Source organism: Corythoichthys intestinalis, chromosome 8 (assembly GCF_030265065.1).
Source record: "Corythoichthys intestinalis isolate RoL2023-P3 chromosome 8, ASM3026506v1, whole genome shotgun sequence".
NCBI classification, from domain to species: Eukaryota; Metazoa; Chordata; class Actinopteri; order Syngnathiformes; family Syngnathidae; genus Corythoichthys; species Corythoichthys intestinalis.
This window is the reverse complement of record NC_080402.1, coordinates 22941256-22963340: the sequence shown is the minus strand read 5'-3', so window position 1 is coordinate 22963340 and position 22085 is coordinate 22941256. Positions and strand designations below refer to the sequence as shown.

Below are 22085 nucleotides of genomic sequence, written 5' to 3'. Positions count from 1 at the left end.
CGTCAATTTTGAATTTCTTGGGGTAATAGGATTCCAAGTTCCTGAAGCTTTAAGCAAGCACATGCACGGTTGAGACTGCCGAATGAGTTTGACAGGTCTTTGTTTTGAAGACAGGCGCCTTTTCTCCCACTTGTTGCAAACGGTAGCTCATTACATGTTACCGTAGCAACCACACGTGTAGTAATCTGTTAAGTAAATCAGAAATACTTTTACCTGTAAAACTTTGTGTTCAAGTCGTCAATTGTCAGTGCATCACTGTCTTTGTTTGATTATCTACACAGTGGTACCTCTATATACGAAGTTAATTCGTTCCAGGACGTTGTTTGTAAGTAGAAGTGCTCGTATGTCGAGCAGGATTTTTCCACAAGAACACATTATAATTCCATTAATGCGTTCCAAATCCCGAAAACCTACACTAAATCCATAATAAATGCTGCTGGTACTATTGCAAATAGCAATTACACAAAGCAAAGCAAATACATTATGAATAAAAATCGTAATAATAATATAATAATTAGGGCTGCAGCTATCGAATATTTAAGTAGTCGATTAATCGATGGACTAGTTAGTTTGAATAATCGAGTAATCGGATAAGGAACGTGAAAAATCAAAACACCGTAGCTGAGCCTCAAACGACATAATTTTTTTTAAAAAATGAGGATCTGTGAACAACAAAAGAACAATTGGCTAACTTGGATAGAAAAAGTCTGCTAGCTTAAATGCTATAAATTGCTAACGTTTTTTTATTATTTTTTTTATTTTACAATGCTCTTAACAAGTGGTTCAGACACATATTCCCACAAAAAACGTCTAAATATACCTACAAACTAAATTAAGAATGCATTAAAAAAAACATTCGCTCAAACAAAAACTAAGCTTATGTTGGTCTTAACAGGGAGCAGTTGGAGTCAGCCATGTGAAAAGAGGCAGACCAGAGGGCATTGTATCCACCCTCATCAGTAAAATTAAATGCAAACACTTTTAAAATCAACCATTACAATGCCACTTTAAACAAATACTCGAAGCAACAAAATTTAGTTCGAATATTTTTTTCTAATCGAATACTCGAGTTAATCGATTAATCGTTGCAGCACTAATAATAATAGTAATTACGATACCTGTAATCATGTAAAAAATCGGGTTCTAATGTGGCGTGGTGTCCCTGAACCTGCGTGGCTGACTTGACAGAGTGAGAGAGGAGTGGGAACCTCAGGGCACCTCACGATACGATACGATTAGCGATACAAGGCTCACGATAACGATTATCGATATATAGGTCAGAAATTTGATACATTATATTCTATGATACAACTGTTGAAACGAAAAGAGAAGATATTTCAAAATAGAAAAAAATACTCTTTAGTTTTTCTGTGCAACATTGATGTAAAAATATAAATGTAAAATGTGATGTAAAAAAAATATATATATATGTATATATATATATATAATATAATGTAAATGTATAATGTATAAATAATGTCTAATGTAAATGTAAAATATAAATCTACTGCAAATTGTGTACCTGCACATATAGAGGAAACAAACCACAACCACTGATATCTCTTGGAGAGATCATGATGAATGGCACCCTTAATTTCTTTAAAGTTTTAAATCTTTTTTTATTAACAGTGCTGTAGGTGTCAGTCAGCAGTTGAGCTTGGAGTGGGGCAATGATAAAATTGGTGGGTCTTTTCTTCGTATATGACCTTTGTTGCCAAAAGCATTGGTTTTAGCACTTCCACCATCTGCTTCAGCATTTGAGAAGTCGAACTCGGTCAGTCACATTCTTCCTCACCTTAAAAACAACAAAATAAAACAAAAAATATTAGCTACTTAATAGCTTTTGAGTTGAAATCCAGATTTTTTTTTTTGTGTTGGAAGTATTGAGTGAATAAAAAAAAATATGAATTGAATATATAGAAATTAAAAATGCAATAATTACCTATTTTTAATATGTAGGCTCCATTAATTATCATGCACATCACCTTATATATATTGGAAGCTATTGAAACCATTTTTATAGCTTATTGTATCAAAATGGCGGTAATAACAGTTTGTGTAGTAAACTAGATGGAAAGTGGTTCTCAAGTAATATCAAATAAATCAGTGAATTCATGTAGGATTGTTCGATATTCATTTTCAGGGGTTTAGGGTCCTGGTTTATTTTATATCATTCATACATGTAAATTAAAAATCGATTACATTGAAAAATGTTCTTACCTTTAGTGATGAAAGTGAAGCAGCGAAAAAATCTGGTGTCCACTTCGTCACCAGCTGCCAGTGAACCTTATTTTTGTTAGACAATTCTTGCATACAGCAAGGTCCTTGTTCACCTTACTTCCTTTCTTGTTGGTGTAAAATCTAAAGTGTGTCTCCATGTGTGATTTGTAGCAATATTTTTCTCACTTTTTCCTCCACTGTTCTCGCAGAGCTTTTTTGTTTTTTTCAACCCACATGGAGCTTCCTCTGTTCTTCTCTAGACAACTTGTGCGCACTTTACCTTCACTGCTACTCTTGAGCGCCCCCAGTGGGCCGCCAAGGAATTGCTCAAGAAACATTGAGCAGTTTACAGCATCCATACTCCATTTTATGGCCAATATGTCAAATAAAAGTATCGATACTTGGCGGGAGCATATCGATAACCGATTGGGTTGCAAAATATCGCGATATATCACTGTATCGAGATAATTGTCACACTCCTAGTGAGAGAGGGACTTTTAACTTTGTTCAGCTGCGGTGGACAGTAGGCATGTTGTGTTGCACAAGTTCTGAATTAACGATTCCAAATCTGACAGAGCTGGCGATGTAAAATTACGTAAAAGCTCACACGAACCTAAAAAAATAAAAATAAAAATTGGAAGTGGAAAGCATGACGAGAGTGGTAGGGTTTTAGAGTTATGTGATTGGCCGACATTTAGGGACCACTAAAAGTCAGCTTTGCTGATTTTTTTTTTGGCGACGTTACCACAATTAAAATTGTCACCTTAACCTACAAAGACTGGCGAACGGAGTTCGGAGGAGGACCGTCGAGATCGTAGACATTCTACAGCCGTATTCTCGAGCTAGTTCACGGATGCGGGCACCACACGCATATTTTCTATCTTTTCCAGCTTCCATTTCATTGGTAAGCCTCATCTTTTTACTTTTTTTTCACCACCTGCTTCCATTTCATTGGTAAGCCTCATCTTTTTACTTTTTTTTCACCACCTGCACTAACATTCTTGGAACCCTTGTGGATTTCTCTCACAAGAAAATCTGCCATGCGTCTGTCTTGCGGGAAAACAAAGAAACTGCAGCGCTGTCTTACATCGTCCTATTTCGAGCATGTCGTCGGATGTAGAAACAAATGGCGAGTCAAATTTTACGTCGGATGTCGAAAGATCATGTGTCAAAGCGATCGTATGTCGATGTACCACTGTATTTAATGTTGTAGCACATGTTCAAGACAGCGTAACACTCATAAGCAAAAACAAACAAAAATGTCCATGGTCATTCCAAAGTTTTACATCCCACCCATCACATTTTACACAATCCACATAGAAAAGAGTAAAACATGCTTGAAAGTAAATTTACTGGTCCGAAAACCCACTTAAAAAAAAAAAAAAAAAAAAAAAAAAAAGAACGATTGAAAACTTTAAAAATAAGTCTGGAGTACCTAATAAAATATCTTTTTTCTCTTGTCCCACTTAAAACGCAATGTAACTAATTTTACATTTGTTTTATATATTCATTCATCTTCCACTTATCCTCTCGAGAGCCGCGGGGATGCTGCAGCCTATCCAAGCTAATTATGAGCAGTAGGTGGGGTACACCTTTAGTTGGTTGCCAGCCAAGATCAGGGAACAGCAGACAAACAACCATTCACCGACACATACCGGGAGAAAACCCACTCAGGCACGGGGAGAACATGGAAACTCCATACAGGGAGGCCGGAGTAGGGATCAAACTAGGGATGCACGATATCCATTTTTTGAAACCGATACCGAGGTCGATAACTTTCTGCTCCTCAAGGCCGATACCGATACAATAACCGATAATATATAGAGAATTTTAAAATCTATATTCACCTGAGTTTTTGAGCATCTGTAGGTCAAAAATACTAGTGGTGGATTCAGCATAGATTTGCCTTTGACCTAATCAGAATTTTCATGATGACATGAACATTATTATAATGAACAAAACAAAGACAAGAAGCGTTTTGACTTGCCCAAAAGTGCCCATATTTATTTTTTCAAATAAATATGATTTCAGTCAATCAGTCAATATCATTGACGATGTGTTCCCCTGAAAAATGAGCATTGAACTTATAAACTGTAAAATACAAACATTTGCTAATTGCCATAGTAAGGTTTATCACTCAGTGATGGAAAAGTACGGCCTCGAGAACAGTAACAAGACTTTGCATACTCGCAAAATAGGAGTGGAAACAAACGCACACATCCCAATCCACCGACACCGTGCCGAAAATATTATATATTATCGGGCCGATAAATAATGTTATCGGATTTATTGGGATGACGTCATAATTCCTATTATCGTGCACCTCTAGATCAAACCCTTGATATCAGAACTGTGAGGTGTCGTGCTAACCAGTTATCGACCGTACCGCTAACATTTGTTCTAATAAACATGATATTTCAAATGGTAATTGTTACCCTGTTACGATAACCTCTGTAGCCTAGTAGAAGAAATCTGTCATCAACAAGACATACTGGATTTGACATCAGACAGTTCTCCAATGAGTAGAGAAAAGATGTCCTTTTTTCTATTTATATATATTTTTTTATAAAATAGGAGAAGAGTAAGCCTTTAATGAATGTTTCATGCTACCGCATGAACCCTTGTTAGGTATACAATCCGAATAAGACAATTACTTTTTTTCTTGACTTACATTAGTAAGTTTGTCCTCTTGGTAACGGTTCGCTTTTACTCTTGAGAGAAAGCTAACAGTGCAGATTTGCAACCGTGTTGCTTTAGTATTGTACTATATACACCAAATAAAAAATATAAATACCATAGATTTGTAAGCTGAGATAGTCAAAAGTCAAACCTTTGACAGTTTATTACCTATTATTGATGGGTATGTAGCGGGAAATCAAAAATGTGAAGGTTTATTTTTCATCTATTTTGAAGCACAATTGTCTTACAACTCTGGAATGACCGATATGTAGGCCTGTCGCGATAACAAATGTTATTGTGTGATAATTTATCTCATAAATTATTGCGATATACGATATTATTGCACCCCTCCCATTTTTTAAAAACCAATTTACAATAACAGTGACAATACAGTATACATTAATAGATCAACTACACCCATTTAAATGTGATAAATGTTTACTCTTAACTTCAAAAATACTTTTTAAGAAATCACAAATAAAAACAATAGACCATGCCTCTTAAGTAAAAGACAACAATATTACCACCGCACAGAAACACAGAATAAATAATACAGTGCCTTGCAAAAGTATTCAGCCCCCTTGAACCTTGCAACCTTTCGCCACATTTCAGGCTTCAAACATAAAGATATAAAATTTTAATTTTTTGTCAAGAATCAACAACAAGTGGGACACAGTCGTGAAGTCGAACAAAATTTATTGGATAATTTAAACTTTTTTAACAAATAAAAAACTGAAAAGTGGGGCGTGCAATATTATTCGGCCCCCTTGCGTTAATACTTTGTAGCGCCACCTTTTGCTCCAGTTACAGCTGCAAGTTGCTTGGGGTATGTTTCTATCAGTTTTGCACATCGAGAGACTGACATTCTTGCCCATTCTTCCTTGCAAAACAGCTCGAGCTCAGTGAGGTTGGATGGAGAGTGTTTGTGAACAGCAGTCTTCAGCTCTTTCCACAGATTCTCGATTGGATTCAGGTCTGGACTTTGACTTGGCCATTCTAACACCTGGATACGTTTATTTTTGAACCATTCCATTGTAGATTTGGCTTTATGTTTTGGATCATTGTCCTGTTGGAAGATAAATCTCCGTCCCAGTCTCAGGTCTTGTGCAGATACCAACAGGTTTTCTTCCAGAATGTTCCTGTATTTGGCTGCATCCATCTTCCCGTCAATTTTAACCATCTTCCCTGTCCCTGCTGAAGAAAAGCAGGCCCAAACCATGATGCTGCCACCACCATGTTTGACAGTGGGGATGGTGTGTTCAGGGTGATGAGCTGTGTTGCTTTTACGCCAAACATATCGTTTTGCATTGTGGCCAAAAAGTTCAATTTTGGTTTCATCTGACCAGAGCACCTTCTTCCACATGTTTGGTGTGTCTCCAAGGTGGATTGTGGCAAACTTTAAACGAGACTTTTTATGGATATCTTTGAGAAATGGCTTTCTTCTTGCCACTCTTCCATAAAGGCCAGATTTGTGCAGTGTACGACTGATTGTTGTCCTATGGACAGACTCTCCCACCTCAGCTGTAGATCTCTGCAGTTCATCCAGAGTGATCATGGGCCTCTTGGCTGCATCTCTGATCAGTTTTCTCCTTGTTTGAGAAGAAAGTTTGGAAGGACGGCCGGGTCTTGGTAGATTTGCAGTGGTCTGATGCTCCTTCCATTTCAATATGATGGCTTGCACAGTGCTCCTTGAGATGTTTAAAGCTTGGGAAATCTTTTTGTATCCAAATCCGGCTTTAAACTTCTCCACAACAGTATCTCGGACCTGCCTGTTGTGTTCCTTGGTTTTCATAATGCTCTCTGCACTTTAAACAGAACCCTGAGACTATCACAGAGCAGGTGCATTTATACGGAGACTTGATTACACACAGGTGGATTCTATTTATAATCATCGGTCATTTAGGACAACATTGGATCATTCAAAGATCCTCACTGAACTTCTGGAGTGAGTTTGCTGCACTGAAAGTAAAGGGGCCGAATAATATTGCACGCCCCACTTTTCAATTTTTTATTTGTTAAAAAAGTTTAAATTATCCAATAAATGTTGTTCCACTTCACGATTGTGTCCCACTTGTTGTTGATTCTTGACAAAAAAATTAAATTTCATATCTTTATGTTTGAAGCGTGAAATGTGGCGAAAGGTTGCAAGATTCAAGGGGGCCGAATACTTTTGCAAGGCACTGTATGTGTTTTCAAGAAAAAAATAAAATTGCACTTAATAACTTAAGCATTTAGGCAAATGAAAACTTTTCCCCTCGTGCGCACTCACGTGCACGCGAGGCGATAAATCGCAGCGGAAAAATTACCGCTTTCATTTTTATTTATTGTGCGATAAATGGAATTATTGCATATTGCGACAGGCTTATCCATATATATATTTTGTTTTTTTTCCACTCGGGTGGATAAGTGGTGAGAGCGTCATCTGCTTCTCCCTTCTGGAATTCAGGGTTTTAAACTCGACTCTGACATTCCTGTGTGGAGTTTTGCATGTTTTCCCCGTACTTGTGTAGGTTTTCTAGAGCTGATTTGTTACCATGGGGTTGAATGTCATGTAGTAATTTCAGTTTTGCCCAAATGTCTGACATTTACAAACAAATTTTGTCCGCTGACAAAATGGCACAAAATGTATATTCAGTTTTGGACAGGAATATTTTTCGCTATTGGTGTGACAATGCTGTTCTATAGTATCAATATGATGAAATTTAGCGATAGTTGGTTCCCAAAGGGTTATTGCTCGTATGCTCACGTCTAGAGTGGTTTCAATTAGAAAAATTGTCTCTGTAAAATAAGGGTTGGGTTGCTACTGAAATTTGCACCACAAACGTGTCAATGTTAAGTAAGATAACCATTTATTTACAAGAATTCTGCAATATAGTACTACTGTATTTATTTACTGAAATATTTCATAGAAATATCCTCCATAGTCTTTGAGGGAGTTTTTGACAGATTGTCCTCAAAAGTACAAAAAAAATAAACATTATTTTTCTTTTTAGGAAAAAAAAGTTTTTCTAAATCTTTTTCAAATACCGTAGATTGATTTCCTGACCCATGTATCAATAACTTGTATCGCAGTATCGTGAGATAATCTTGTTACCCCTGTTTCGCAAAACGTATCTTATCGTGAGGTACCCAGTTGTTTCCACCCCTTCTATTCACATGACTGATAAAAGAACAAATTTTTATGTCACATAATGCATGGACAAAAACTACTAAACACAACTTTATCATACAAAGTGAAAGTCAACATTCTCACACTTTTGTCATGGATTTTGTAACACTTGTCAGGATACGACATACAGTTGTGTCTGGCTCGTTGAATTCTGTAATAACAAAAAAATTCATTGGCAAAAACACGTACAACAAAGATTGCAAAATGTAAGTTTAACAGATTTTTAACAGAAGGACACTGAGTATAACTTGCAATCATAGTTCTTCTGGTTAGAAGTTCTAAAAGTAGATGTGCTCTAATAAAATGTCAACTTAAGAACAGTTCCCAACAAGAAAAATGGGATGAAGTATAAAGTTGTCATCTAAGACCAAGTATTTCTTGCTCTCATTCCTGACTATGTTCCGATCTCACCGTCAGGTCGACGAAGGAGTCGAGTGGTGCAACCGCAGTCTCCTGCTTTCGAGGCACAAGACATTCCACCCTTGGAGCTTCCCAAGTCCTCGGAGGATCTTCTGGTTCCTACCTCACAGCTACTCAACGTGTCTGCTGTGTACGAGGTTCTCCGCAACTTTGGCACAGTGCTTCGGCTTTCTCCTTTCCGTTTTGAGGATTTCTGCGCAGCGGTTGCCAGCCAGGAGCAGTGCACGCTCCTGGCAGAGACTCATATCTCCCTTCTCAAGGCTATACTTAGAGAGGAGGACACTTCGAACACTACGTTCGGGCCAGCCGATGTGAAGGATTCTGTCAATTCCACACTTTATTTTGTGGACGGTATGACGTGGCCTGAGGTCTTACGGGCATACTGTGAAAGTGACCCGGAATATCGACACATTCTCCCGTTCCAAGAAGGAGAGGATTACCCGTTTGAACCCTTGGAGAGCAAAATTAAAGTTCTTCAGTTTCTAGTGGACCAGTTTCTTGCGACTAACATAGCCAGGGAGGAGCTCATGTCAGAAGGTGTTGTAGCTTATGATGACCATTGCCGGGTGTGCCATCGCCTGGGCGACCTGCTGTGCTGCGAGACCTGTGCAGCCGTTTACCATCTCGAGTGTGTGAAGCCGCCACTGCAGGAAGTGCCGGAGGACGAGTGGCAGTGTGAGGTGTGTGTCGCGCACAAAGTGCCAGGAGTGGCAGACTGCATCCCCGAAATACAGAAGACCAGACCCTTCCTTCGGCAGCTGCCAGTCGGATATGACCGACACAGTCGAAAATACTGGTTCCTGAACCGTCGCGTTGTCGTGTGAGTCAGCTATGTTTCCCTTGACTGTGTCAAATAGGGTTTCTTTTCAGAATTAGAAGAAACAAATCGATTTTAATCTGTCTGAAGAATGAGGAAAGTTTAATGAATCCAGCATTTCTTTTCCACTTTTCACATTTCATTAGGGCTTTAACAACAAATCTATGAATTCCATAACTCATTCACTCCTAGCCATTTTCACCGGAGCAAGGCCCTTCGCTCCTGGCCGTTTTACAGGATTTTGACTAATTTTGCAAGGCCCACAGAAAATTCTGTTCTACTGCTATATAAACATGGAACCCACCAAAACAAAGATTACTCTCTTCTTTCAGCAGAAAAAAAGTTAGTTCATATCTTTTTCCATTCTTTAGAAATCAGCATTAGAACATAGCTTAGATAGAGCAATTTTCCAATTTCTGATGAAAAAAACGGAGAAATTGAGCTTTTTGTGAAAGCATACATTTCAAACATAACTTTGACTTTAACACAGCTATTTTTTGCTTTAGTTAAATCCCAAACATCTGAATGTTTTCCTTTTACAAAATAAGATAAACAATAAGACAAATAGAGCTATATAGCAAAGTAACAATTTATTTACACATAACTAACTGAAAGATGACGCTGATGACGCTGTTCCGGCCGCGACAGCCGGTTAAACTTTCCCCTCATCGCCGCCTGTCTCATAAAGATGAATTTTTTTGAGTCTCTGGGGGCTCTGCTCGCAAGCAGCATGGATTAAAAGGCATCGTCCACTGCACTAGTGGTCCCGGTTGTTCTGCTCGGTCGTCCGCCGCCTGGCATCCATTCAGTCGTCTTCTGCCGGCGCCCCAGCCGCGTGGCTTGGCCGTTCGTTGCCGTTGAATCGGGTTGTGGGTCATACCAAATGCGCTACTGCCCTCCAGTAGCCAGTTTTATTGCTTTAAAATGGATTTTCAGCTTTGCGCTTTAGAGCTAAATTGAATCAGAACCCAAAGATGTCTCTTTTGGAAAAAAAAATGTAAAAGACGCATTAATACGTTTTTGAGACACTGAAACAATTAAAAATACAACGTATTTATACTTTTTTGGGAGCAAATGAGTTAAGAATCAAAAACTATGGGCAACAAACTGCATTAACAATTCATGGTTTTGCGATATTATGTGAGAAGTTGCTTTAATTGCTGGGGGCTTCTCGCTGTCCGTGCTATGCGCACCTTGATCGTGTAGAAGAATCACACCAAAAAACAGCTGAAGAACAAGCTAACAAATACAATGAGCCTCGAAAGTACTCGTGTCGAATGGCGATCAGCAAGTTAATATCTCTGCACCCTTTCTTGGGTTACCTGCATTTAAATACGCTGCTGATGCGCATTGGAAGCACCTGTGTCCGGGGAAACGCCGCCCACACTCTGAAATGAGATTATTGACAAGCAGCTGAATGTGACATTCCCGTTGAAATGAAGATGGAAATGATAGAAAGATATGAGCATGGTGTGCGCGTCTGTCAACTGGCTCGACAATACGGCCGTAGAATGTCTACGATCTCGACGGTCCTCCTCCGAACTCTTTTCGCCAGTCTTCATAAGTTAACTCAGACACTCCCAGCCATTTTCACCAGTGCAACCCCCTTCGTTCCTGGCCGTTTTACTGGATTATGGCTGATTTTGCAAGGCCCACAGTAAATTCTGTTCTATTGCTATATAAACATGGAACCCACCAAAAGAAAGATTAGACTCTCTTCTTTCAGCAGGAAAAAAAAGTTCATATCTTTTTTCATTCTTTAGAAATCAGCATTTGAAAGTAGCTTAGTTTCAGCAATTTTCCATTTTCTGATGAAAAAACAGAAATTGAGCCTTTTGTGAAAGCATACATTTCAAACATAACTTTGACTTTAATACAGCTATTTTTTGCTTTAGTTACTTCCCAAACATCTGAATAATGCTTTCCTTTTACAAAATAACATAAACAACAAGACAAATAGAGCTTTTGATAGCAAAGTAACAATTTATTTACACATAACTGAGTGATGACTCTGTTGTGGCCGGTTAAACTTTTCCCTCATCGCCGCCTGTCTCATAAAGATGGATTTTTTTTAGTCTTTCCAGCACGGACTCAACTGCATCGTCCGCGGCACTGGTGGTCCTGGTCGTTCTGCTCGGTCGTCCAGCGCCTGGCATCCCGGGCATCCTCCCGGTTGTTCTGCTACGTCGTCCGCCACCTGGCATCCTGGACGTCTATTTGGTCGTCTTCCGCCGGTGCCCCGGCCGTGCGGCTGGCCGTTCGTTCCGTTGAATAGGGTCGGGGGTCTTACGAAATGTGCTACTGCCCTCCAGTGGCCAGTTTTATTGCTTTAAAATGGATTTTCAGCTTTGTGCTTTGGAGCTAAGTTGAATCAGAACCTAGAGATGTCTCTTGTTAAAAAAAAAACAAAAACGTAGCAGACGTATAAATACATCTTTGGGACACTGAAGCAATTTAAAATCGAACGTATTTATATGTTTTTGGGAAGCAAGTGAGTTAAGGTGACAGTTATTATGATTCTAACATCTCCCAAAAAATCGCCAGCTTCGTCAGGTTTTTTATCATTTATTTCCAAACTCGCACAACACGCCTACTTCCGCCGCAGCTAAGTCAGTAAAAAGTTGTCTCTCTCTGTTGTGTCAGACATGCGGTGCATTCAGGTACACTACGCAAAACACATTTGCAACGTCACAACCCGATTCGTTACATTATTACAGGTATTATTATTATTACTATTATTATTCATATTTTCATTCATAATGTATTTGTTTTGCTCTTTGTAATTGCTGTTTTCAATAGTACCAGCAGCATTTATTAAGCATTTAGTGTAGGGTTTTTGGGCTGTGGAACGCATTATTTGAATTAAAATGTGTTTTTTCTGGAAAACCCTGCTCGACATACGACCATTTCGACTTTCAAACAAGGTCCTGGAACGAATTAACTTTGTATGTAGAGGTACCACTGCCTATATATATTATATATATATTTGTAGAATTTGCAGTCACTGGAAAAGTTCAATCAAACCAGAGGGGTTAGGTTTTTTGTTTTGTTTTTGTCCAAAATTGACTTGGCAATCATGCTATTATGCTAGCAAATCGCAATATGATGCTGTTGTCAGTATTTTTTTCTCTACTCCTACTACTCTGTTCTACTCCAGTCGTAGTTATATATGTGTCAAGTCAACATGCATTAGTTGCAAATATTTTGATTTGCTATGGAGATTTTTGTGTATGCGGTGTTACTGGAGTCACTTTCAATTTATGCGCAGATGTCTTGTTTCCTTAATGCCCTATTTTCTCTAGAAGGCTTGAATAATTGCCTTTTTTTCAAATGCAAAGTAACTGTGGACTCACTACACACTGTATAATCGTGGATACAGTTCTGTTTTAAATATAGATCCTTGTTCATCCGTCTACTTAGGTGATAGCATCTTGACAATAAACAGACACAGATAGTGTGTCTGTTGCAGCCAAGGGCCCGCTTTATAAATCATTCGGTATGGATCACCTGAGCAGTACATGATTTAACAGGCCCTGTGGCTCAATGTTTTAGCATCACTTCATTCTCTTTTCGAGTCCTCGCACTTTTCCTCTGCTTGGAGCACCTCGGCAAAGTGGCTTCCAAAAGAAAAATTGGTTTTATTTGTGCGCAGCCACAAAGTGTGTAAAGAATTGAAATTACTAGTGTGAAAAAAGGCTTCATTCGGGAAGAAAAGATTGTGGAAAGGAGTTGCCGTTATCTGGAGTATTTACTGTACTTTTGAGATGGATATTGCATAATATCTCAGCTCTTGTAAGTAGAGGTTAAGATCCATAGGTTTACTGATGTCATGGCAGACTTTTTTGGGAGGGTTGAGGATTCTTATCATTCTGCTGCTAGTTTTTTAAAGTGGCACTAAATTGTGTTATTCTTAAACATTCTTTTTTCTATAACTATAAATGCCATTTTACTAGGTTTGCATGACAATTGCGTTTAAAAAGCCCAGAATGTAATTTTCCAAGCTGTTTTCGTTTGTCCTTTTCTCTGCCCTTTTTCAAAATTTCAACTCCTGTTAATGTAGCTGGCTGGATCCAATTTGAATATTCAATATTTAAATATCAATTCCTTGCTCTGGTTGGCGATATGTGAAGTGAATGTGTCGATGGAAGCTTGTGGTCGTTGGCAATGCTTGTGGTGACCCTGACACATCGCAGAGGCACGGGCTACAATCGTTCTTCAATGACACCAAGCATCATTGTTTCGCAATTATGCAAAAATACAATATTCACTCAATTGACATTCCTGCTTCAGCAGGGTTCTGTATGCGAGTGTGCAGAAAGAAGCGCAGTTCAGTCAAGAGTCGAGCGTTTGCTAGAACTTTCTGGTTCCAAAATGCTCAGATATTCCTTATTTCTAGAGGCGTGCGAAATTTCCGATTCTTGGATTATTCGTGATTCGGCCGTGGAAGATTCGAGAACAATTAACAAACATCCAAATTCCGATTATTGAATTATACCAGGTAAAGCAGGGGTAAAACTCAGTCAGCGCGGTCTTCGGGACACAATGAGGAACAGACCAAGACTAAATATCATGTTCAACTCATGCCGCTAGATAATAAAACAATAATACCTGACTGCGGCCAACAGCTGCTACAAACAACGCCTAGTTGCTACAAACATACAGCCACACACGGCTACGGTAGATATAACATCTATGTAGAACTAGATGTGAAATGACAGACGACGGTGGCGTTAGAACATGTAAAGAGAACTACTATTCCTTCTCAAAAAATTAGCATATTGTGATAAAGTTCATTATTTTCTGTAATGTACTGATAAATATTAGACTTTAATATATTTTAGTTTCATTACACACAACTGAAGTCGTTCAAGCCTTTTATTGTTTTAGTATTGATGATTTTGGCAAAAGAGTCAAGAAAAAACAAAAATCTCTATCTCAAAAAATGAGCATATCATTAAAAGGAACTCTAAAGAAGCTACTAACCTGATCATCTGAATCAACAAATTCACTCAAAATCCCTGCGAAAGATTCCTGAGGCTTTTAAAAACTCCCAGCCTGGTTCCATACTCAAAACCGCATTCATGGGCAAGACTGCCGACCTGACTGCTGTCCAGAAGGCCATCATTGACACCCTGAAGCAAGAGGCACAGACACAGAAAGAAATTTCTGAGTGAATAGGCTGTTCCCAGAGTGCTGTATCAAGGCACCCCAGTGGAAAGTCTGTGGGAAGGAAAAAGTGCGTCAGGAAACGCTGCACAATCAGAAGAGGGGACCGCACCCTGAGAAAGATTGTGGAGAAGGGCCGATTTCAGACCTTGGGGGACCTGAAGAAACGGTGAACTGAGTCTGGAGTAGAAACATCCAGAGCTACCGTGCACAGGCGTGTGCTGGAAATGGCAGAAGCGCCTGACCTGGGCTACAGAGAAGCAGCACTGGACTGTTGCTCAGTGGTCCAAAGTACTTTTTTCAGATGAAAGCAAATTTTGCATGTCATTTGGAAATCAAGGTGCCAGAGTTTGAAGGAAGATTGGGGAGAAGGAAATACCAAAATGCCTTAAGTCCAGTGTCAAGTACTCACAGTCAGTGATGGTCTGGGGTGCCATGCCAGCTGCTGGTGTTGGTCTCCCGTGTTTTATCAAGGGCAGGGTCAATGCAGCTAGCTATCGGGAGATTTTGGAGCACTTCATGCTTCCATCTGCTGAAAAGCTTGATGGAGATGAAGATTTCATTTTTCAGCACGACCTGGCACCTGCTCACAGTGCCAAAACCACTGGTGGATGGTTTACTGACCATGGCATTATTGTGCTCAGTTGGACTGCCAACTCTCCTGACCTGAACCCCATAGAGAATCTGTGGGATATTGTGAAAAGGAAGTTGAGAGACACAAGACCCAACACTTCGGATGAGCTTAAGGCCGCTATCGAAGCATCCTGGGCCTCCATAACACCTCAGCAGTGCCACAGGCTGATTGCCTCCATGCCACGCCGCATTGAAGCGGTCATTTCTGCATAAGGATTCCCGACCAAGTTTTGAGTGCATAGCTGATATAATTAATTGAAGGGTAACGTTTTTTTGTATTAAAAAACACTTTTTTTGTATTGCTCGGATGAAATATGCAAATTTTTTTAGATAGGGATTTTTGGTTTTTCTTGACTTTTTTGCCAAAATCATATTAAAACAATAAAAGGCTTGAACTACTTCAGTTGTGTGTAATGAATCTAAAATATATTAAAGTCTAATGTTTATCAGTACATTCCAGAAAATAATGAACTTTATCACAATATGCTAATTTTTGAAGAAGGACTAGTAGATGCGAAATGACAGACTTGCTTATCTAAAAGGCTCTGTTGTAGCGAACCTAATTAACGTTTTATCTAAAATACTCCTAAATCGGCAAAGTCTTAACTTGAATCTATCTTTAAATGATGAAACAGTTTTCAAACTTTGACATGTCGAAAGTAGACTGAAGGGAAATTATGGAATAACGGGAGCAATTTTAAATTCAATAATACATTTATAATCAAATCGGAGCCTCTGAATCGTCATCGAATCGTTAGATGCCCCAACATTCCCACCGCTACTTATTTCCACTTCAATAAAACTTCATATCACTTGACGCCAACACAATCACACGTTGCATCTAGGCTGGAGGTCATCTTCGTATTGCAGACGCCCAGAAAAGATGCACAGCAGATAGGGGTGGGGATAAGTCGATTGAAAACCACGCAAGGAGGCTGGGCAAAGTGCCTCTCGTCCGGCCGGATGGACAGTCCAGCGAGTCAATCGAGGACCAGGAGCAGAAGCTGACTTTCTGCTGTGTGCAAGCCGACTGGTATAGTCTCAAACGGGTAAACTGTGACTGGCGGAGGGCCTGTGAAGGGCATGAAAAAATTAAAGATGAGAACTGGTCATGCGACAAGAATATATTGTACTTAACCACAGCAAATGATCATGTATTGATTTAAATCCTGCATTATTAATGTACTGTATGCTTGATGTGGCTCAGTTAAGAACCAGAAACTGTCAACCTCCATCGGCTTTTGTCAGTGTTTAGCACTCCCGATATCAGTGGCTGTGGAGTAAGAACAAAAAGGGGAGGTACTTTTTTAATAAGGCACGATGTGTTTCAAAACCTACCATTTGCAGAATTAGCACCGTTTGTAATAAAAAAAAAAAAAAGCTACACAGATAATACACTTCAACTAGTGCGCATTCCTATTTTAAGCAAGAAACAGTTTAAAATATTGCAAAATGACTTCAGTGCCACTTTAAAATGAAGCAGCTAGATATAAGGAGTTCCAGTACATCAAGTAGGATCAAGAATTCCTTGTGTTATTGTCGGTGTTAAACTTTGAGTGTGAGTTGAGGGATATGATATGCTGCGGTAGGGGTTGTTATTTTAAAAGAACAGTTTAGAACACTTAAAGTTCATGTTGACTTTTGTTCCCACTTGTTACCCTCAGGCGGATGAATCACAATAATCAAACACTGTACAGCTAATCACACGCACATCTTATTTGATGAATGTTTCTCCCTACTAAACATTACTCCACCTTTTTCATTACAAAAATAATCTCCCATGTGTCCTCTCCATTTTCCCCAACAGAGAAGAAGATGGCGAGCAGGAGAATAAAACAATTTGGTACTACAGTACGAAGGTAAGTCACGCATTTTTTAGGGCAAATGTCTGTTGTTCAGTTATTGTTTGGATTACAGTATAGATGCTGTGCTACATTAGATGTTTAGATGTAGTGTATTTTGTTTTTTTACAAGGAGCCTATCTCCCTCTTTGTTTCTCCTAGGTCCAGCTAGCTGAGCTCATAGGATGCTTAGATAAGGAATACTGGGAGGCTGATCTTTATGCTGCCCTCGAGGAAATTCGGGATGAAGTTCATGCACACATGGACATCACAGAAGACCTTACCAACAAGGCTCGGGGCAACAACAGGTGTTTCCTCAATGTTGCCAATGGTAATGAGCTCTATATTCTCACTTAACTCCATTTTCTTCACGTTTTTGCCTTTACAAAGTGGGGCTTGGACATGGCGGATCTTTGCCCAATCTCACTGCCAAATTATGACTTGAAAAAGTCTGGCTTGGGTGTGATTATTATGTGAATTAGCTGCATTGTTACATAACTGTGGGCTGACAGTTTACCTGGGCTCTTACGAACAGGTTTGTAGAAACAGGTAGATAAATAAGTATTTACTCGGTTGTTTAATTTCACTCTCCAGAGACCCCACTACTGTATTTGTATTCAAGCAATTCTCCACATTTTGCCCCCCTTAAATCACAGGATGTTTGTTAGAACTACAATTGGCTAATATGACAACTTCATTGATGAACAATTAACAGGTTTTAGGTTTTCTTTTGCGTAGTCAATATATTTTTTCCAGTTGATGATCAGTGCAATCACTTAACTGGCCTTGCCTTGTTCACAAAAAAATGTATGAAAAAGTGAAAATAAATGAGGAAATAAATAGATTCTTTAAAAAATATATATATATAAAGAAAATTTCATGCAATAGAGCGAACAGTGAAATTTGTTGAATGGCACATGTGGACACTCTTCGATGCTTCTTGCTAGGGGTGTGACAAAATATCGAAATGGTGATATATCGTGATACTTTGTGTCCCAAAAGGTTATCGATATGCTCCAGTCAGGAATCGAAGAAAAAAAAAAAAAAGCTGCCATTGACAGTGCTTAACGCCCAATCCATTTAGACTGGGAACGTTCGTTCATTTAAAACCAGAGTAGAGCTGAAACAAATACTCGAGCAACTCGAGTAACTCGAGTTTAAAAACTGATCCGAGTAATTTTATTCACCTCGAGGAATCATATAATTTTGCCAGCTCTCTCAGTTTTGTCCGGACTACTTTTAATGCGGGACAAGGCGCTGACGTCACGTGCGTAGAGGAAGAAGCAATAAAAAAAACAAAAAACCTTACTGCAGCCAACAGCCGCTACAAACTACGCCGACGTTGCTAAAAACTGCGCTCGCATGATGCTAGTGTGGTAGCAGGTAGTGTCCGATGCGTCTCATAGATATTGCATGCATTTAGGACTAGATGCGAAATTGCAGACTCAGCTGCGTTTGGGCAGTGTTAATAAACAGCCGCCATATTTAAGCAGTAGACTTCTTAGCGCTAATAAATATTACGTTACTGTCCCGTTTGTTGCTGTGTGTGAAAGTGACACTATCGGCTAGACAGCCAGTGAACCCAAAAAAAAATACTCCAAACATAAGGCGTACTTTTCTTCAATTTATTGAGCTCTCAAATCATGGTAAGTGGAATATTTACAATACAATATTTACACTTTAAACTAACTTATACATTTTTAACTTATTAACTTATGAATTCTTTGTTTCTTAACACATAGGCATGACATCATGTAGACTAGAGCTGACACATTGGCTGAAAATGGCAAAACTTCAGTTGGGCTTTTCCACCCTCAAAAAAAAAGTCATGCAGTAGAATTTTTTAGAAATTTTATTCAGAAGTGTTTTTTACTTTTTTATGGAAATTATTTTGTACTTGCTCTAATTTTGAGCAACTTGAGCTGTGGCTGTGGGTATAGTCTATAAGTTATATTTATTTTAATTTTATTTAAAATATAAATATTTTTTTTAATTGATAATTTATTTTAACAATATATTCATGTTCCAATTTGCAACTATGTTCTGAAATTTTTTTTAAAAAATCCTGTTCAATGGGGAAAAAAAAATTAACCCATACATCTCAAAATAACACCATTTGGAGCTATAATGCAAAACCGTGAAACCGCTGTATTTTTGCCCACGGTTATCGTACCGTCAAAATCGCATACCAGCACATGCCTAACAGCAGATACCATACATTTATTTTGAACACTGCAAAAACTCAAAATCCTATCAGTACTTACAGTTTATAGACTAATTTAAAACTTAACTAGAACTTAAAAATAGCTTGACACAAATGGAAATTCAATTGAAACACGTGGGAAAAACACGAAGCTTTCAAGTGATATGTGTTATCAAGCGTAATTACATTTTTAGGTAAGAAATATGTTTTTTTAAGTGAAAGCAGTTAATTTTTTTTCTTGTCACATCTGAGATGCAATTGTTGGCTGTTTTCAACAATGTACATCGAAAATAAAGACATTGATTGACTGAAAAGGGTTCAATATTGGATTAAATGTCTTTTTTTCTCATGTATATTTATGATTGCTCTTTACCTAAAAAAAAAAAGTTTTATCCGATTACTCGATTAATCGATAGAATTTTCAGTCGATTACTCGATTACTAAAATATTTGATAGCTGCAGCCCTAAACCAGAGCATTCACAGTCATTCGGTCCGATTTTCAGGGCATTAACAGGTCACTTGCTGTTCATTTACTGGTCATTTCCTGTTGAGTTGGAGTCACTGCCTATTCATTTGGTGATTCCCAGGTCACTTCCTGTTCTGTAACTCAAAATAAACAGGAAGTGACCCATAAAAAAACCCTAAATCAACAGGAAGTAACTGAAAATCAACAGGTAAATGACCTTAAATGGCCCAAAATTACCTCATTGCCGCATTGGCTGCCACTGACGACCATAGACGTTCAATCTGTTTGAAGTGGGAGGGATGGCAGCGAATGAAGTTCATTCGCTGTCACCCTACAAGTTCAAACGTGTTGGACGTCTACTAGTGATAAACTCATTCCAATTCACAGCATAAGCTTGTTTTTCTGTTTAATAGTTTTTAGTAGAGTATCCTAGAATGATTTCCTAACCAATGTATCGAAAATCGTTGTATCGCGATATCGTCAGATCATCGTTATCGTGAGCTTTGTATCGCAAATCGTATCGTATCGTGAGGTACCAAGAGGTTCCCACTCCTACTTCTTGCCAACCAATTGATCAGCTTTGCATTGTTGTTGCATCAACAAATGATAACATGTAAACCCAACTTTTTGGTTTAATGTCATGGCTTTTGAATCTCACACTTTTTCATTCAGAGGAGATCCTGGAGCGTCTGCGAGCCAAGAAGGAGGAAGAGCTAGCGGAAGTAAAAAGACAGGCAGCTGAGGAGGCCCTTAAAGCTCGTCTAGAGCAGGAGAAGGAGGACGTAGATGTTGAAAAAAATGCTAATGAAGACGCCAAGCTTGATGAAGAACAGCAAGTTGTAAGCGTCAAAGAAGAGAACACCAATGAGGAGTGCAAGCAGACAATTGAAGATACAGAAGGAGAGAAAAAGGATGTCAAAACTGAAGGTAATTGATCAGCGGGGAGTGCTTGCATGTATAGTGGTTACCCAGGAGAGGGAGCCACAGCCTTTACTTATAGTATCAAGCTGCTCAAGCAGGACATCCCCATATATTAAGCCACAGCCAGTCGAAGCAATCAAGGCTAACATGTTTATGTTGACTTAATTAAAACTAGGCTTAAACGATATTAGAAAAAATATTGAGATTTTTTTGTGGGTTTGCGATATTAAAAAGAAATCGATATTTTTTTCAACGAGATTTTCACTAGATGACTTGAAAAGGTGTTTGGAAAGACTTTGGATGATTCACCGTGACCACAGTGTATAGTGATAATTCGTTTTTCATGTTTAGTTGGGACCAGAACCCACCGCGATAAGTGAAAAACTGCAAAATAGCGCACCCCCACCCCCCAATATATGTATATATATATTGTGTGTGTGTGTGTGTTGTATTTATTCAGATTTAGCATTGGAAAGCGGTACATATAAGACATGTTTTTTTTCACTTTTTTTCCCCCAAAGTATGGTTTTAAAAAATGTATATATATTATATATTATTATATATTTTAATAAATGGTTTTTAAGCACTTCAAATGTGATAATTATGATCAGTTTTAAACATTACTGTCCTACCGAATCATTTTTAAACAAGAATAAAGTACTGTAGTAGAAAATGCTTGGCTTTATTAATTGCTTCTGTTTACCTAACTTGGCTGTGACTCCTGGAGTGACATGTAGAAATCACAAACTCCTCAAGATCACTTCTAGCGTTTATTGCCACGACATAACATATCCAGCTGCCTTGAACGTCTCGACACACATTCATTCCAGCGCACGCTTCCTTGTGCAGCAACTATTTAACAAGTTAAACGATGATTGACGTATGAGGCGCATGTGAAGTCGGCTTCTCTGGCAAGATCAAAGACAAACATCCGTCCACATTGTTTACTTTAATAAGCGAATGCCACAGTGACTAAGGAACTAAGAGCTGGGGGGGGGGCTGTGCGAGCGCATTAGGTTTGTGGATTAAAAAAATAAATAAATAAACTATGGCACGTCTTTGCGATGGGACTATTGCGCATGTTTAAATTATATATCGTTCAGGCTTAATCAAAATTGTCTTGTTCATTCACAAGTTGAGTGAAGATGTTTTGTTTTCTCTTTCCTGCAGCGGAACAACTACCATCAGACTCTGCTCCTCTTAGTGGTGATGGTGTTCCAAGTCTCAGCCATCCCAACCAGATTGTTGAGGAGAACAGTAATAGCAGCATGGGCCTGATGGTCCCACCCAGGGGCCCTGAACCTCCAGACCTGGCTGACAAGTCCTCCCAGTCATCCCTGGCAAGCTTCGAAGACACAGGTCAGACACAATAACATTTCCTATTGAGCTGAAACGAATACTCGAGCAACTCCAGTAACTCGAGTTTAAAAACTGAGTAATTTCATTCACCTTGAGGAATCGTTTAATTTTGCCAGCTCAAAGCATCACGTTTTGCCCGAACTACTTTTATTGCGGGACAATGCGCTGATGTCACGTGCGTAGAGGAAGA

At 38.8% G+C, this 22085-nt stretch overlaps 1 protein-coding gene across 4 annotated transcripts in view; it reads left to right on the top strand.

Moving 5' to 3' along the window:
- LOC130920228 (nucleosome-remodeling factor subunit BPTF-like) overlaps positions 1 to 22085 on the top strand; it is a 100451-nt gene that overhangs the window by 28747 nt on the left and 49619 nt on the right. For all 4 annotated transcript variants that reach the window (XM_057843275.1, XM_057843274.1, XM_057843272.1 and 1 more), the window contains exons 2-6: positions 8486 to 9308; positions 16912 to 16963; positions 17108 to 17276; positions 20288 to 20542; positions 21707 to 21895. In XM_057843275.1, coding sequence (XP_057699258.1) covers positions 8486 to 9308; positions 16912 to 16963; positions 17108 to 17276; positions 20288 to 20542; positions 21707 to 21895 — 1488 coding nt within the window. The remainder of the gene's footprint in view (positions 1 to 8485; positions 9309 to 16911; positions 16964 to 17107; positions 17277 to 20287; positions 20543 to 21706; positions 21896 to 22085) is intronic.